Here is a 17,500-nt window from a genome sequence, read left to right as displayed (position 1 = left end):
TCTTGGAGAAGTACACTCCAAAATCAAACCATTGTTCTCTAGTCTGGGGTAATGCCATAGACTCTGTACCATGGCCTTCCACTGTCTTGGAGTAGAGTTCTCTTGCCTGGGGGTACACTCAGGCACACTATTCTGTTTCTTTATTTCCTTTCTTCAATGGGCTATTTTACACGTTGGAGCCCTTATATCGTTAGTAGCATCCTGATTTTCCAGTTAGGGTTGTAGCTTAGCTAGTGATAATTATAATAATATATTTTTACTAATGATTTTACTTTGCTTAGCCATATAACAATTATTCAACTACCAGATCTTAGAAGCTTTCCTTTTTCAAGGGTCGAGAGGACGGCTTTGAAACTTTTCAATTCTTATAATTTCAATTCCTTTTTTGTTTTGCAATTTTAATTCTGGATTAATCTACAACGACGATTTTGGCATCTTAGCTTTTCACAAAATACCACTTACGCCTTGTTAGACTAATGTTTAGCGAAATTTTACGGCTTTTCACCTATTTTAAGAACCATGTGTAAAACTATATTAAATTTTCATAAATAGATTGGAATATATCTTGTAATAAAATTATAAAAATCTTCTCATAATTTATTTACAAACATAGCACTTATTAAATACATAAATAGTACAGTACATTTGAATAAAACCTTCGTTCGAGTTGAGCATGAGACACAATGCCTCAAAATTCTTATGAAATCTTAGGCCTTGGTTCCTTCGCGAGCCTTACGCTCGTCCTCGAGACGGGCGAACTCGATCTGGTCGAGGACGAACTGTGGGATGGGGTGGGGGAAGGCTGGGGCCACTGGCAGGAGGTCGGACTGGGGCTGGTATCCGTTCTCGTTGGCGACGAAGGAGACTGTGGCCAGAGATCCGTCTTCCTGTGGGTAACTGCAAGAGGAAGAAGAGGAGGGTTTGTTTACAAGAGCCTTTGATGGTTTGAAAAATCGGGCTGAATAGGCTTGACCAAAGCAAGATGTACAACAATGAGTATTTGATTCAAGTATAGGATTCAGATTAGAAGAACCTCTGGTGTGGATCTTAAACCAAAACGAATATTATAGGGTTGGAGAATTATTCGAGAAATATTTGTGATAAGAAATATAACTAGATATTGATTGTCTATTACTATAGGAACCCAATTAGTTTAGAACCAAATTCCTTGATTCTGGAGCTTGATCAAGATGTGAGATTTAAGTTCCACTTATAATAAACACACTTAAAGGCTCCCCTTTTGAGTCCATCACAGATATACCAATACAAGGCTCGTTCTCTGAAAATAATTCCTATCGATATCATAAACTCCCAGAGATTATTTACCTGTAAGATCCGATCATGTTGGATCCGCCAGCGACGCCCTCTGATCCAGAGAACTGGAAGACGATGCCATTCTCCCCCTCGAAGTCGGAGCTGTGGGCGCCGAGGGCGTCTGGGTTAACCTGGTTGCTCCTGAGGATGGCTACAGGAGGGTTGGTCAAGGGCAGCTTGTCAGCAAAGGATACGGCCACCAGGGCGAGGACAATAGCCTGAAAGAGTAGAAGAAGAAGGATATGAAAAATTCTGTTGAGGCATCCTGTTTGTAATACTACTGTATATATGCAGTTAATTCTTATAGCCAGGCCTTCTCCATCATAAGGTTCAATACTACACAGTATTCTACAAGTTTTATTCCAGCTTTGACAAAGTTATGGAATGATCTCCCTATTCAAATAGTTGAATCAGTAGAACTTGAAAAGTTCAAACGTACAGCAAATGTTTTTTTTTTTCTTTTTTAATAATTTTCACCTCGCCTTACTTTTATATTTATCTCTGTAGACATCTTCATTTTCAATATAGTTCAATCATTATTTTTCTATACTTCATAACATCAAAAGCAAGATGTCTGTCTAAAGCAAGTAGTTAAAATGCTGCAAGACTTGAATTGGTTAGGAAGAGTTCAAAGACAACGGTAAAAGATTAATACTTCACTTGAATTTTTCAGCATCTCTAAGAAAAGACCCACCTCTTAAACTATTCGAGTTAGAAAAACGATACTCGCACAAAAATCAAGCCCAATAATATGACGATCTTAGCCACAATCAAAGGATTTCTGTACAGCCTTGGAAACTTTACTCAAGGCATCAAATGCTCCAAAGGCTTTACGAAAAGACAAATCGCAAACAAGGAAGAGAGAATAGTCTTCAACATAGGCCTACTATTTTTAGAAGTTTTGCCAAAACACGTTCAATTCTAAATTTAAAAGCTACGTTAATTAATTGTAACACCAACAATTACCCTTCCCTAAAGGGTTAAAAAACATCTTGCTGACTTACGGAAAGTAACTTATATAAACAATTTACAAAAATATTTATTATAACCGTGATATTCTTTTAACAGATTTTGTAATTTATAAATGAAAGATCTGTTTTAATGATATTACTGTTCTTAGTATATTTTATTTCAATTGTTCATTACTTCTCATATAGTGTATTTGTTTCTTTATTTCCTTTCCTCACTGGGCTATTTTTCCCTGTTGGAGCCCGTGGGCTTATAGCATCCTTTTTTCCAATTAGGTTTGTAGCCTAGCTAATAATAATAATAATAATAATAATATATCAAACGTCAAACGTTCTTTAGAATGTTCAGATTTCAATCAGAATCTATGAAGCTGATCTGCACCTCATACAACAACAACAACAACAACATCAACAACAACAACAAGGGAACTATACTATACTTACGAGCTTCATCTTGAGTTGTGAGAGACGACACAGCGAATGCTTTGCCCAGTCTCTCGCTGGGCACTTTTATACAGGACATGGAACCATTGGTAAAGGTCGTTCGAGGTCAACCTGAATGAAATGGCCTTCCTGTGACCCCTGACTTTCTCAAATAAGACCCAAAGAAAGGTTTCAAGACCAGGACTTTTTTTTTATTAAGGTGGTATATACTGTAATGATCATCTTGACAAATAAAGGTTATGGAAATATTTCGATGGAGGTAAGGTAGCTTTGTATAGTTTTGGATATATATGAATATGAATTATAGTCCATATATACAGTATATATGATTGTATATATACTAATATATGTATGTAAGTGTGTATATATGCACAGTATGTACAGTATATCTGTATGTATATATACATATATGTATATTTATATGCATGATACATACATATATATATATATATATATATATATATATATATATATATATATATATATACATATATATATATATATATATGTATGTATACTTTGATGCATATATATACAGTATATATATATATATATATATATATATATATATATATATATATATATATATATATATATACATATATATATATACAGTATATATATATATATACAGTATATATATATATATATATATATATATATATATATATATATATATATATATATACAGTATATATATATATATATATATATATATATATATATATATATATATATATGTATGCATATATATATACAGTAAACGCATTCATATATATATATATATATATATATATATATATATATATATATATATATATATATAAATAAATATATATATTTATATATATATGTATATATATGTGTATATATATATATATATATATATATATATATATATATATATATATATATATATATGAATGCGTTTACTGTATAAATATGCATACATATATATAAACTGTATATATATATATATATATATATATATATATATATATATATATATATATATCTATATATACATATATATATATATATATATATATATATATATATATATATATATATATATATATATATATATATATATATATATTATCATTCACCAAACGTCTTTACCAGAGAACAACTGTATAATCCGGGAGAAAAGATTATTTACAAATATAAAGAAAAATATCCTTCGTCTTTTGATATTCATTTTCATTTAATCTATAACTGTTATTTATTCATTTAGTTTTTGTTTATACCCGTGATCAGCTTTTGCTCAGAGGAAATAGTCAAGTGAGTGATTAATGTTTTTTATTTGATGTCTGATAAACATGAAAGAATCTCTCTCTCTCTCTCTCTCTCTCTCTCTCTCTCTCTCTCTCTCTCTCTCTCTCTCTCTCTCTCTCTCTCGTTTCAAGAATTTCCAGGCATTGTATGCTCGTTCTCATTATTATTTTTATCTAATGAAAATGGCTGATTTGATTCAATCATTCTAAGTTATTTTTCTACTATTGGTTATATTTTCACTGAATTAAAATGTATTTTGTTGGCTCTCAGACCAGTGAGTAAAAAATAGAACACGGAATTATTATTATTATTATTATTATTATTATTATTATTATTATTATTACTTGCTAAGCTACAACCCTAGTTGGAAAAGCAGCATGCTTTTTGCCCAGGGGCTCCAACATGGAAAATAGTTTACAAAGTAGTTATCTTTTAATACCTTCAACGCTCTCTTTCAGTTTCATGGTCGTTGTTTGATTTGATGATCTTGGCCTTTGATTGTAACTTGAACTTCCCATTGGTCTGTGACAAATAGCCTTTTTAGGCTTTTACTAAGTTAATTCTATATAAAACGGCTTAAAGAGGTTTTAAGTCTTACAATTCAAGGGCTCATGAATGTTCCAGAGTTCTTTGTGGAGCAGTTTGAATTCCCCTGAAAGTACAAGAGACCCTTGAGCTGGTAAATCTAAGGATCCTTATAATCATCAAATGCTCCTGGGTTTGTAGCTCTAGGTCTTCCAAAAGAGTCTCTTAGCCCCGTAATTCCATTGCCTCTAAAACTACAAAAGCTCATGTGCTTGTAGCTCTATGTCTTCCAAAGGAGTCTCTTAGCCCTGTAGTTCGACAGCCTCTAAGAGTACAAAAGCTCCTGGGTTTGTAGCTCTAGGTCTTCCAAAAGAGTCTCAGCCTTGCAGATTGAGCGCTTCTAAATCTACAAAAGCTCTTGTGCTTGTAGCTCTATGTGTTCCAAAGGAGTCTCTTAGCCCTGCAGTTCGAGAGCCTCCAAAACTACAAAATCTTTTGTTCTTTTAGCTCTAGATCTTCCAAGAGAGTCTCATAGCCTTGCAACTTGAGAGACTATGAAACTACAGAAGCTCTTGTGCTTGTAGTTCTAGGTCTTCCAAAGGAGTCTCTTAGCCCTGCAGCTCGAGAGCCATCTATAACTACAAAAGCTCTTGTGCTTGTAGCTATAGGTCTTCCAAAATAGCCTCTTACCCCTGCAATTCGAGAGACTGTGAAACTGCAAAAGCTCTTGTGCTTGTAGCTCTAGGTCTTCCAAAGGAGTCTCTTAGCCTTGCAGTATCAGATCATATAAAATTAGGAAAAGCTCCTGAGCTAGTACCTTTCAATCTTCCAAGTGAGCCTCTTAGCCTTTCGGTTTGAGAGCCTCTAAAACAACAAAATCTCTTTTGTTATAGCTCTAGGTTTTCTAAAAGAGCCTCTTAGCCCTGGAATTTGAGACCCTCTAAAACTACAAGAGCTATAGAGCTTGTAGCTCTAAGTTTTCTAAAAGAGCCTCTTAGCCTTGCAGTTTGAGAGCTGCTAAAACTACAAGAGATGTTGGGCTTACAACTCACAACCTCCTAAAAAAAAAAAAAAAAAAAAAAATTGAATTGGCACTTTGGGCTTCTCCATTTGTAGTCTCTAAAAATCCTAAGAGTTCTATATTTTATATCCCAAGAGAAGACGAGTTTTGAAGCTAACACCTCAAATGTTTAAAAAAAAAATGTATGACAATTCTCGATGACTCTTGGAGAGCTCTTATGCTTTCAGTTCAACAACTAAGTGTACAAGAGTCCCTCAAGCTTGCTATTTGAAAGCTATTAGAGGTTCAAGGGGCTCTTGGTAGCTCCTTTGGAGCTCTTAAAAGTTTAAAAGCTCCTTAGTGAACAAATATCTCTCAAGCATTTTGTGTAAAAACTCTTGGAAGTTTAAGGGGCTCTTGGTATCTCCTTTAGAGCTCTTAAAGAGTTTAAAAGCTCAGTAGGGAACAAATATCTCTCAAGCATCCTGTATAAAAACTCTTGGGATTTCAAGGGGCTCTTGGTAGCTCATTTGGAGCTCTTAAATAGATTAAAAACCTCCTTAGTGAACAAATATCTCTCAAGCATCCTGTGTAAAAACTCTTGGAAGTTTAAGGGGCTCTTGGTAGCTCCTTTGGTGCTCTTCAACAGATTAAAAGCTCCTAAGGGAACAAATGTCTCTCAAGCATCTTTTGTGAAAGCTCTTAGAAGTTCTAGGTGCATTTGGTGACTCCTTCAGAGTTCTTAAACAGTTTATTAAGCTCCTGAGGGAATAAATATCTCTCAAGCATCTTTTCTGAAAGCTCTTAGAGGTTCTAGGTGCGTTTGATGACTCCTTCAGAGCTCTTAAACATTTTATTAAGCTCCTGAGGAAATAAATATCTCTCAAGCATCTTTTCTGAAAGCTCATAGAAGTTCTAGGTGGGTTTGATGACTCCTTCAGAGCTCTTAAACAGTTTATTAAGCTCCTGAGGAAATAAATATCTCTCAAGCATCTTGTCTGAAAGCTCTTAGAAGTACTAGGTGCGTTTGATGACTCCTTCAGAGCTCTTAAACATTTTATTAAGCTCCTGAGGAAATAAATATCACTCAAGCATCTTTTCCTAAAGCTCTTAGAAGTTCCAGGTGCGTTTGATGACTCCTTCAGAGCTCTTAAACAGTTTATTAAGCTCCTGAGGAAATAAATATCTCTCAAGCATCTTTTCTGAAAGCTCTTAGAAGTTCTAGGTGCGTTTGAAGACTCCTTCAGAGCTCTTAAACAGTTTATTAAGCTCCTGAGTGAACAAATATCTCTCAAGCATATTTTCTGAAAGCTCTTAGAAGTTCTAGGTGCGTTTGATGGCTCCTTCAGAGCTCTTAAACAGTTTATTAAGCTCCTGAGTGAACAAATATCTCTCAAGCATCTTTTCTGAAAGCTCTTAGAAGTTCTAGGTGCGTTTAATGACTCCTTCAGAGCTCTTAAACAGTTTATTAAGCTCCTGAGGGAATAAATATCTCTCAAGCATCTTGTCTGAAAGCTCTTAGAGGTTCTAGGTGCGTTTGATGACTCCTTCAGAGCTCTTAAACCGTTTATTAAGCTCCTGAGGAAATAAATATCTCTCAAGCATCTTTTCTGAAAGCTCTTAGAAGTTCTAGGTGGGTTTGATGACTCCTTCAGAGCTCTTAAACAGATTATTAAGCTCCTGAGTGAACAAATATCTCTCAAGCATCTTTTCTGAAAGCTCTTAGAAGTTCTAGGTGCGTTTGATGACTCCTTCAGAGCTCTTAAACAGTTTATTAAGCTCCTGAGTGAACAAATATCTCTCAAGCATCTTTTCTGAAAGCTCTTAGAAGTTCTAGGTGGGTTTGATGACTCCTTCAGAGCTCTTAAACAGTTTATTAAGCTCCTGAGTGAACAAATATCTCTCAAGCATCTTTTCTGAAAGCTCTTAGAAGTTCTAGGTGCGTTTAATGACTCCTTCAGAGCTCTTAAACATTTTATTAAGCTCCTGAGGAAATAAATATCTCTCAAGCATCTTGTCTGAAAGCTCTTAGAAGTTCTAGGTGCGTTTGATGACTCCTTCAGAGCTCTTAAACATTTTATTAAGCTCCTGAGGAAATAAATATCTCTCAAGCATCTTGTCTGAAAGCTCTTAAAAGTTCTAGGTGGGTTTGATGACTCCTTCAGAGCTCTTAAACAGTTTATTAAGCTCCTGAGTGAATAAATATCTCCCAAGTATCTTTTCTGAAAGCTCTTAGAAGTTCTATGTGCGTTTGATGACTCCTTCAGAGCTCTTAAACAGTTTATTAAGCTCCTGAGGGAATAAATATCTCTCAAGCATCTTTTCTGAAAGCTCTTAAAAGATCTAGGTGCGTTTGTTGACTCCTTCAAAGCTCTTAAACAGTTTATTAAGCTCCTGAGGAAATAAATATATCTCAAGCATCTTTTCTGAAAGCTCTTAAAAGTTCTAGGTGCGTTTGATGACTCCTTCAGAGGTCTTAAACAGTTTATTAAGCTCCTGAGGGAATAAATATCTCTCAAGCATCTTTTCTGAAATCTCTTAGAAGTTCTAGGTGGGTTTGATGACTCCTTCAGAGCTCTTAAACAGTTTATTAAGCTCCTGAGGGAATAAATATCTCTCAAGCATCTTTTCTGAAATCTCTTAGAAGTTCTAGGTGGGTTTGATGACTCCTTCAGAGCTCTTAAACAGTTTATTAAGCTCCTGAGGAAATAAATATCTCTCAAGCATCTTTTCTGAAAGCTCTTAAAGGTTCTAGGTGGGTTTGATGACTCCTTCAGAGCTCTTAAACAGTTTATTAAGCTCATGAGGAAATAAATATCTCTCAAGCATCTTTTCCGAAAGCTCTTAAAGGTTCTAGGTGGGTTTGATGACTCCTTCAGAGCTCTTAAACAGTTTATTAAGCTCCTGAGGAAATAAATATCTCTCAAGCATCTTTTCTGAAAGCTCTTAGAAGTTCTAGGTGCGTTTAATGACTCCTTCAAAGCTCTTAAACAGTTTATTAAGCTCCTGAGGAAATAAATATATCTCAAGCATCTTTTCTGAAAGCTCTTAAAAGTTCTAGGTGCGTTTGATGACTCCTTCAGAGGTCTTAAACAGTTTATTAAGCTCCTGAGGGAATAAATATCTCTCAAGCATCTTTTCTGAAATCTCTTAGAAGTTCTAGGTGGGTTTGATGACTCCTTCAGAGCTCTTAAACAGTTTATTAAGCTCCTGAGGGAATAAATATCTCTCAAGCATCTTTTCTGAAATCTCTTAGAAGTTCTAGGTGGGTTTGATGACTCCTTCAGAGCTCTTAAACAGTTTATTAAGCTCCTGAGGAAATAAATATCTCTCAAGCATCTTTTCTGAAAGCTCTTAAAAGTTCTAGGTGCGTTTGATGACTCCTTCAAAGCTCTTAAACAGTTTATTAAGCTCCTGAGGGAATAAATATCTCTCAAGCATCTTTTCTGAAATCTCTTAGAAGTTCTAGGTGGGTTTGATGACTCCTTCAGAGCTCTTAAACAGTTTATTAAGCTCCTGAGGAAATAAATATCTCTCAAGCATCTTTTCTGAAAGCTCTTAAAAGTTCTAGGTGCGTTTGATGACTCCTTCAAAGCTCTTAAACAGTTTATTAAGCTCCTGAGGGAATAAATATCTCTCAAGCATCTTTTCTGAAATCTCTTAGAAGTTCTAGGTGGGTTTGATGACTCCTTCAGAGCTCTTAAACAGTTTATTAAGCTCCTGAGGGAATAGATATCTCTCAAGCATCTTTTCTGAAAGCTCTTAAAAGTTCTAGGTGGGTTTGATGACTCCTTCAGAGCTCTTAAACAGTTTATTAAGCTCCTGAGGAAATAAATATCTCTCAAGCATCTTTTCTGAAAGCTCTTAGAAGTTCTAGGTGCGTTTGATGACTCCTTCAGAGCTCTTAAACAGTTTATTAAGCTCCTGAGGAAATAAATATCTCTCAAGCATCTTTTATGAAAGCTCTTAAAAGTTCTAGGTGGGTTTGATGACTCTTTCAGAGCTCTTAAACAGTTTATTAAGCTCCTGAGGAAATAAATATCTCTCAAGCATCTTTTCTGAAAGCTCTTAAAAGTTCTAGGTGCGTTTGATGACTCCTTCAAAGCTCTTAAACAGTTTATTAAGCTCCTGAGGGAATAAATATCTCTCAAGCATCTTTTCTGAAATCTCTTAAAAGTTCTAGGTGCGTTTGATGACTCCTTCAGAGCTCTTAAACAGTTTATTAAGCTCCTGAGGGAATAAATATCTCTCAAGCATCTTTTCTGAAAGCTCTTAGAAGTTCTAGGTGCGTTTGATGACTCCTTCAGAGCTCTTAAACAGTTTATTAAGCTCCTGAGGGAATAAATATCTCTCAAGCATCTTTTCTGAAATCTCTTAGAAGTTCTAGGTGGGTTTGATGACTCCTTCAGAGCTCTTAAACAGTTTATTAAGCTCCTGAGGGAATAAATATCTCTCAAGCATCTTTTCTGAAAGCTCTTAAAAGTTCTAGGTGGGTTTGATGACTCCTTCAGAGCTCTTAAACAGTTTATTAAGCTCCTGAAGGAATAAATATCTCTCAAGCATCTTGTCTGAAAGCTCTTAGGGGTTTTAGGTGGGTTTGATGACTCCTTCAGAGCTCTTAAACAGTTTATTAAGCTCCTGAGTGAACAAATGTCTCTCAATCATCTTTTCTGAAAGCTCTTAGAAGTTCTAGGTGCGTTTGATGACTCCTTCAGAGCTCTTAAACAGTTTATTAAGCTCCTGAGGAAATAAATATCTCTCAAGCATCTTGTTTGAAAGCTTTTAGAAGTTCTAGGTGCGTTTGATGACTCCTTCAGAGCTCCTAAACATTTTATTAAGCTCCTGATGGAATAAATATCTCTCAAGCATCTTTTCTGAAAGCTCTTAGAAGTTTTAGGTGCGTTTGATGGCTCCTTTAGAGCTCTTAAACAGTTTATTAAGCTCCTGAGGGAATAAATATCTCTCAAGCATCTTGTCTGAAAGCTTTTAGGAGTTCTAGGTGCGTTTGATGGCTCCTTTAGAGCTCTTAAATTGTTTAAAAATCTCCTGAGGGAACAAATAACATTCAAGCATCTTGTCTGAAAGCTCTTAGAAGTTCTAGGTACGTTTGATGACTCCTTCAGAGATTTTAAACAGTTTAACCCTGGAAAGGTATGATGGGTCGTTTGCGACCCCTACAGCATTTTCAAAACCTGTTTTTTCCCCATAAATCATCAGCTGTCTCGAATATGGAAGTGATCGACCTGCAAGGGGTGACTAGTCTACATGCCATTGTCTGCTTTAGGACTGATTTTCGTCTAACTTCCCTCCTTCCCCGTTTTTTTACCCCCCCCAGGGGTTGACCTCGACCCTGAATACCTTTATAGGGGTAAGTGATCAAACAGCAAAGTTATTGCATAATTATAAATTGTCGAACAGTGTTGATACTTGTTTGGTTCTTTATAGTTGGAAAGTGTGGGTGGATGGTGTGTCTACCACTTGCATGACATTGGTTTTGGCTTAGATGCCATATATTGCCATGAGGTCCATTTTCCCTCAAATGCTAATGTCTGATTTTTTTGGGTTTTTTGCAAATTTGATTTTTTTTCTATTTATTTTGAATTTATCTTCAATAATGGCCAGCAGACAGTATTCCCTCGGCATGGATGTCATCAACACACTTCTAATGGAGTTAAAAAGAGATGTTGATGATAACATGGAGCTTGCAACCCCATTCTTCATTCCAAGTGGTAGATTGGGCTCTAAGAGTTGTTGCGGTCTGCGGCCATTTTGTTGACATACCCGAAAGGTAAGTTGGCATATCTCTCTATATTCTTGTTCTGTATAGAATTTGTGATATTTTGGTATAATTTAATGCATAAATATCATATTTTATAGGAGATACAATGATTTTCATAAGAAATTTACATTGTGAACTAGGCCGTCAAAAAATGACCTTTAGATTTCGCCCCTGTTATAACAGTAAATTACATCTTAGTGCACATTTTATTATGTATTTCTGTTCTAGGATAATATGAGTTTATTCTATAAAAAAAATTAGCCTCTTTCTATTTCATTTGGGTACCCAAAAAAATTCATGAAATTTGGACAAATTTTTTTGGCCAAAAAAAATTACCCTTTTTTTCTCATTTCAGATCTTGACTTCTATGGGTCCAACTCATTTCCAGCAATTACAGGCTGTTGCTTTGCCATCTAAGAAGGTGTCCCTAAAGGGATTTATGTGTATATGTATATTTCTATTTTTTGTGAATATTTACGTCGTCTTTTTTTTTGTATACTTAAATTTTTAATATATTTCCAATAAATAGTTATTTTGTAGATGGGTATCATTTATATTTTCAGTAATTTTTAGCATTCTTTGAAGTATTTTTAGCAAGTCAAACAATACAGATTGATGCATAACTGAATTTTTCCTGAATTTTTTTCGGAGTCGGGGTCGTTCACGACCGAGTATACTCTTAAAGGGGTGTCCGAGTAGCATACCTATCCAGGGTTAAAAAGCTCCCAAGGGGACAAACAACTATCAAGCATCTTGTTTGAAACCTCTTAGAAGGTCAGGAGTCTCCCAGCCCTGACATTCGTCCCGTCCTTGGGCGAATAGTTGATTCCTTTCTCGACGGTGGTTCTGGACAACTCGGCCAAAGGGGGAACTATGTGGACCTAATATGGCAGAGGCTTTTGTGAGTGGCTGATTTAATGGCCTGCTTGCTTTTCTTGTTGTTCTCGTTATCTTTTATTGCTATCAAGGTTATTTTGATAATCATTATCATTATTACTATTACTATTATCATTATGATCAATATTGTTACTATTATTTCATTTGTGACAGTCTTCTAAATCGAATAGGATATAATTTAGTTTTTATATTTAATACGTATAGCAACAGAAGATATATATGTGTATATATATACACATATCTATGCATATATATTTTACAATAAGAGAGAGAGAGAGAGAGAGAGAGAGAGAGAGAGAGAGAGAGAGAGAGAGAGAGAAAGAGAGAGATTCAAGGTCATTGTAGCCTTCCTGATCTTCATAGAGAACGGGATTTAAGGAAAAGGGCATAGAAAACGGGACATCGAAACGCATAATGATTTACAAATAACGGTACCTCGAAGATGGCTCAGAATACCGCTAGATTGAACGGTATATATTGAATAAAAGAGGGATAGATGCTCTCTCTCTCTCTCTCTCTCTCTCTCTCTCTCTCTCTCTCTCTCTCTCTCTCTCTCTCTCTCTCTCTCTCTCTCTCTCTTTTAAAGAAGAAACGTAGACAGACAAACAGACAATGAGAAACCGATCCGAGCAACACCCACTTTTGTCACACCTGAAAAACTCCAGCCTCTGTCTAAGTCAGTGTGGTTTCCTTTACCTGATGAACCGTGTAAGGATAGAACCTTAAAGTCTCTGCTTTTAAGGTCAAGGTTCAGAGGTCGCGGGTCCCTATTGAATCCAGTTTATTCACGTTAATTTGATCTTTTTGGTCACAAGTCGATGACTTTAATTTTGGACACAGTTCAGTTGTTTTCAGTTTCCCTGAGAGAGAGAGAGAGAGAGAGAGAGAGAGAGAGAGAGAGAGAGAGAGAGAGAGAGAGAGAGAGAGAGAGAGAAGACCAACTGAAATCTTATGGTCCGCTGGCTATTGCCGGGCAAGGTCAACCGAGGTCAACTAACAAGTCTCACCTGAGAATATCTAATGACAACTTTCACGTCGTTTGGGGCTCTTCCTGATACCAACGTCTCCTCTCGAGGAACGTTGGAAAACATTTTCTAAAGGAAGAAAATAAAACGTTTCCTTTTAGAGGAATGTAAGAAAACATTCTGAAGGAAAATAATAAAACGTTTCTTTTTAAAGGGATGTAAGAAAAAAATTTCTGAAGGAAGCTAATTAAACGTTTCTTTTTAAAGGAATGTAGGAAAACATTTTCTAAAGGAAGATAATAAAACGTTTCTTTTTAAAGGAATGTAAGAAAACATTTTCTAAAGGAAGATAATAAAACGCGTCTTTTTAAAAGGAATGTAAGAAAACATTTTCTAAAGGAAAATAATAAAAGGTTTCTTTTTAAAGGAATGTAAGAAAACATTTCCTAATGGAAGGTAATTAAACGTTTCTTTTTAAAGGAATGTAAGAAAACATTTTCTAAAGGAACATAATAAAACGTTTCTTTTAAATGAATGTAAGAAAAAATTTTCTTAAGGAAAATAGTAAAATGTTGCTTTTTAAAGGAATGTTAGAAAACATTTTTAAAGGAAGGTAATTAAACGTTTTTAAAGGAATGTAAGAAAACATTTTCTAAAGGAATGTAAGAAAACATTTTCTAAAGGAAGATACTAAAACGTTTCTTTTTAAAGGAATGTAAGAAAATATTTTCTTAAGGAAGATACTAAAACGTTTCTTTTTAAAAGGAATGTAAAAAAACATCTTCTGAAGGAAGATAATAAAACGTTCATTTTTAAAGGAATGTAAGAAAACATTTCTTAAAGGAAGATAATAAAATATTTCTTTTTAGAGGAATGTAAGAAAATATTTTCTGAAGGAAGATAATAAAACGTTTCTTTTTAAAGGAATGCGAGAAAACATTTTCTAAAAGAAGATAATAAAATTTTTCTTTTTAAAGGAATGTAAGGAAACATTTCTTAAAGGAAGATAATAAAATGTTTGTTTTTAGAGGAATGTAAGAAAATATTTTCTAAAGGAAGATAATAAAACGTTTCTTTTTAAAGGAATGTAAGAAAACATTTTCTAAAGGAATATAATAAAATGTTATTTTTTAAAGGAATGCAAGAAAACGTTTTCTAAATGAAAGTAATATAAAGTTTCTTTTTAAAGGATGGTAAGAAAACATTTTCTAAAATAAGATAATAAAACGTTTCTTTTTAAAGGAATGTAAGAAAACATTTTCTAAAGGAATATAATAAAACGTTTCTTTTAAAGCAATATAAGAAAACGTAAGGAAACGTTTCTCATAGAGAAACAGGAAAAAAAATTTTTTAAAAGGGGTTATAATAAAACTCTTCCTTTAAAAAGGAGTATATCAAATCGTTTCAATTAATGAAGTATAATGAAAATTTTCTTTTAGTTAAGGCATAGTAAAACGTTTCTTTTAAAGGGACATAATAAAGCGTTTTTTAAAGGGGCATAACAAAACGTTTCTTTTAAAGGGACATAATAAAACGTTTTTTAAAGGGGCATAATAAAACGTTTATTTTAAAGGGACATAATAAAACGTTTTTTAAAGGGGGCATAATAAAACGTTTCTTTTAAAGGGACACGATAAAACGTTTTTTTAAAGGGGCATAATAAAACGTTTCTTTTAAAGGGGCATAATAAAACGTTCATTTTAAAGGGACATAGTAAAACGTAATAAAACATTTTTTTTAAAGGAGCATAATAAAACGTTCCTTTTAAAGGAGCATATTAAAACGTTTCTTATAAAGGGGCATAATAAAACGTTTCTTTTAAAGGGGCATAATGAAACGTTCCTTTTAAAGGAGCATATTAAAACGTTTCTTTTAAAGGGGCATAATAAAACGTTTCTTTTAAAGGGCCATATTAAAACTTTCTTTGAAAGGGGCATAATAAAAAGTTTTTTTAAAAGGGGCATAATGAAACGTTTCTTTTAAAGGTGCATAATAAAACATTTCTTTTAAAGGGGCATATTAAAACGTATCTTTTAAAGTGGAATAATAAAAAATTTCTTTTAAAGGGACATATTAAAACGTAATAAAACGTTTCTTTTAAAGGGACATAATAAAACGCTTCTTTCAAAGGGACATATTAAAAAGTTTCTTTTAAAGGGTCATAATAAAACGTTTCTTTTAAAGGGGCATAATAAAATGCTTCTTTCAAAGGGACATATTAAAAAGTTTCTTTTAAAGGGGCATGATAAAACGTTTCTTTTAAAGGGGCATAATAAAACGTTTCTTTTAAAGGGGCATATTAAAACGTATCTTTTAAAGTGGAATAATAAAACGTTTCTTGTAAAGGGACATATTAAAACGTAATAAAACGTTTCTTTTAAAGGGACATAATAAAACGCTTCTTTCAAAGGGACATATTAAAAAGTTTCTTTTAAAGGGTCATGATAAAACGTTTCTTTTAAAGGGGCATAATAAAATGCTTCTTTCAAAGGGACATATTAAAAAGTTTCTTTTAAAGGGGTATAATAAAACGTTTCATTTTAAAGGGACATTAAATGTTTATTTTTAAAGGGCATAATAAAACGTTTCGTTTCAAGGAACATAATTTTTTGTTTTTTAAATAATTCAAGGAAACGTTTCTATTTACAGAACTTCATAAACGTTTTCCAGAAGGAATATATAAAACGTTTATTTTAAAAGAACTTAAGAAAATATTTTCATTAAAGGAATATAAGAAACGTTTCTCAATAAAAAATTAGAAAAAAAATATTTAAAAAAGCTTTTTTATAAGTTAAGATTACAACATTGTTTTTGAGTAATTGACAAGATTCAACTAGAGCAAACGTTTGCAAAATATTGAATTAAAGATTTGAATATCTTCAATGTTTGCAGAAGGTTGAATTAAAGATTTGAATATCTTAAACGTTTGTTTTTGAGAAATTGGCGAGATTCAACTGGATTAAACGTTTGCAGAATATTGAATTAAAGATTGGAATATCTTAAACGTTTGATTGTTTTGTGGGATAAAATGCTTTGTTTTTAAATTGACTGATTATATTAAACTTATGTGATCGTTTGAGAACAAAGCCCTCAGAAGACTACTGGGAGTTAAATGGCAGGGCAGGATTAGAAATGAAAACTATAAGAGAGATTACTCGAGTCCCATATGTGGATGAGATCATGGTGACGGGTAGATGGAGATGGTTTGGGCATCCTCGTCGCACTCCCAAAGAGAGATTAGTTCACCAAACGTTCAGATGGGCTCCACAAGGGACTAGAAGGGTTAGAAGACCCAGGCCTTCATGGCTGAGGACTATGAATCACGAAGTAGGAGATGATGAATTGAGCAGTATTGGATTAAAAGCTGAAGATAGAGACGACTGGCGAAATCTAACTAAAGCCCTTTGCTTCAATAGGCGTAGTAGGTGATGATGATGATGATGATTAAACATACGTGATCGTTTGAGAAAATACTTCTCAGGAAACATTGATGTAATTAAGCTTATTATTGTTATTATTATTATTATTATTATTATTATTATTATTATTATTATTATTATTATTATTATTATTATTATTATTATTATTATTATTATTTACAAAGCTACAACCCTAGCTGGAAAATCAGGATGCTATAATCCCAGTGGCTAAAACAGGGAAGGTAATCCAGTGAGGAAAGGAAACAAGGAAAAATTAAATATTTTAAGGACAGTAACAACATTAAAATAAATATTCCCTATACAAACTATAAAAAACAAAACAAGAAGAAGAGAAATAAGATAGAATAGCATGTCCGAGTGTACCCTCAAACAAGAAAACTCTAACCCAAGACAGCGGAAGACCATGGTACAGAGACGATGGCACTATCCAAGACTAGGGAACAATGGTTTGATTTTGGATTGTCCTTCTAGAAGAGCTACTTACCATAGCTAAAGAATCTCTATTCAGAATTAAAATAAAGTTAGGATTATTTTCCCGAGATTAAAAGGATTCTGAGTAAACGTTAGAGGAAAAATTCTCCTAAATTTCAAGGCAAAAGTTTAATAAGCTTTAATTTCAGAGAGTCTTTCATTCCTTGTTATCACATGTTGACGCTTGCATCAGTACAGCAAGGGTCGTTGCAGCCCTCCCTTCTATCAGGAATTAGGACTAGCTTCATTGTATATAATCTCCGAGTAATGATAATAATAATAATCATAATAATAATAATAATAATAATAATAATAATATTATTATTATTATTATTATTATTTTACTGAGTTTCCATGATGATAATAATAACAATAATAACAACAGCAATCATAATAATAATAATGATAATAATAATAAT

The 17,500-nt window shown here is 33.6% G+C and overlaps 1 protein-coding gene across 1 annotated transcript; it reads right to left on the bottom strand.

The window, feature by feature from the left end:
- Positions 1 to 583: 583 nt before the first annotated feature.
- LOC137658318 (cuticle protein AMP4-like) lies at positions 584 to 2,754 on the bottom strand. Its single transcript, XM_068392988.1, has 3 exons — positions 2,727 to 2,754; positions 1,327 to 1,532; positions 584 to 897 (listed from the first exon to the last, which is right to left on the bottom strand). The coding sequence occupies exons 1-3, from the start codon at positions 2,733 to 2,735 to the stop codon at positions 708 to 710; spliced, it is 405 nt and encodes a 134-aa protein (XP_068249089.1). The 5' UTR covers positions 2,736 to 2,754; the 3' UTR covers positions 584 to 707.
- Between the last annotated feature and the right edge of the window lie 14,746 nt (positions 2,755 to 17,500).

The sequence above is a fragment of the Palaemon carinicauda genome, chromosome 19, assembly GCF_036898095.1.
Source record: "Palaemon carinicauda isolate YSFRI2023 chromosome 19, ASM3689809v2, whole genome shotgun sequence".
NCBI lineage: Eukaryota > Metazoa > Arthropoda > Malacostraca > Decapoda > Palaemonidae > Palaemon > Palaemon carinicauda.
This window is presented reverse-complemented; position numbering and strand designations above follow the sequence as displayed.

What these genes read in the sequence shown, in the direction of transcription:
- LOC137658318 (XM_068392988.1), bottom strand. An exon ending in AACATGATCGGATCTTACAG is followed by an intron (nt 898 to 1,326) that starts GTAAATAATCTC and finishes TTCCTCTTGCAG; the next exon opens with TTACCCACAGGAAGACGGAT.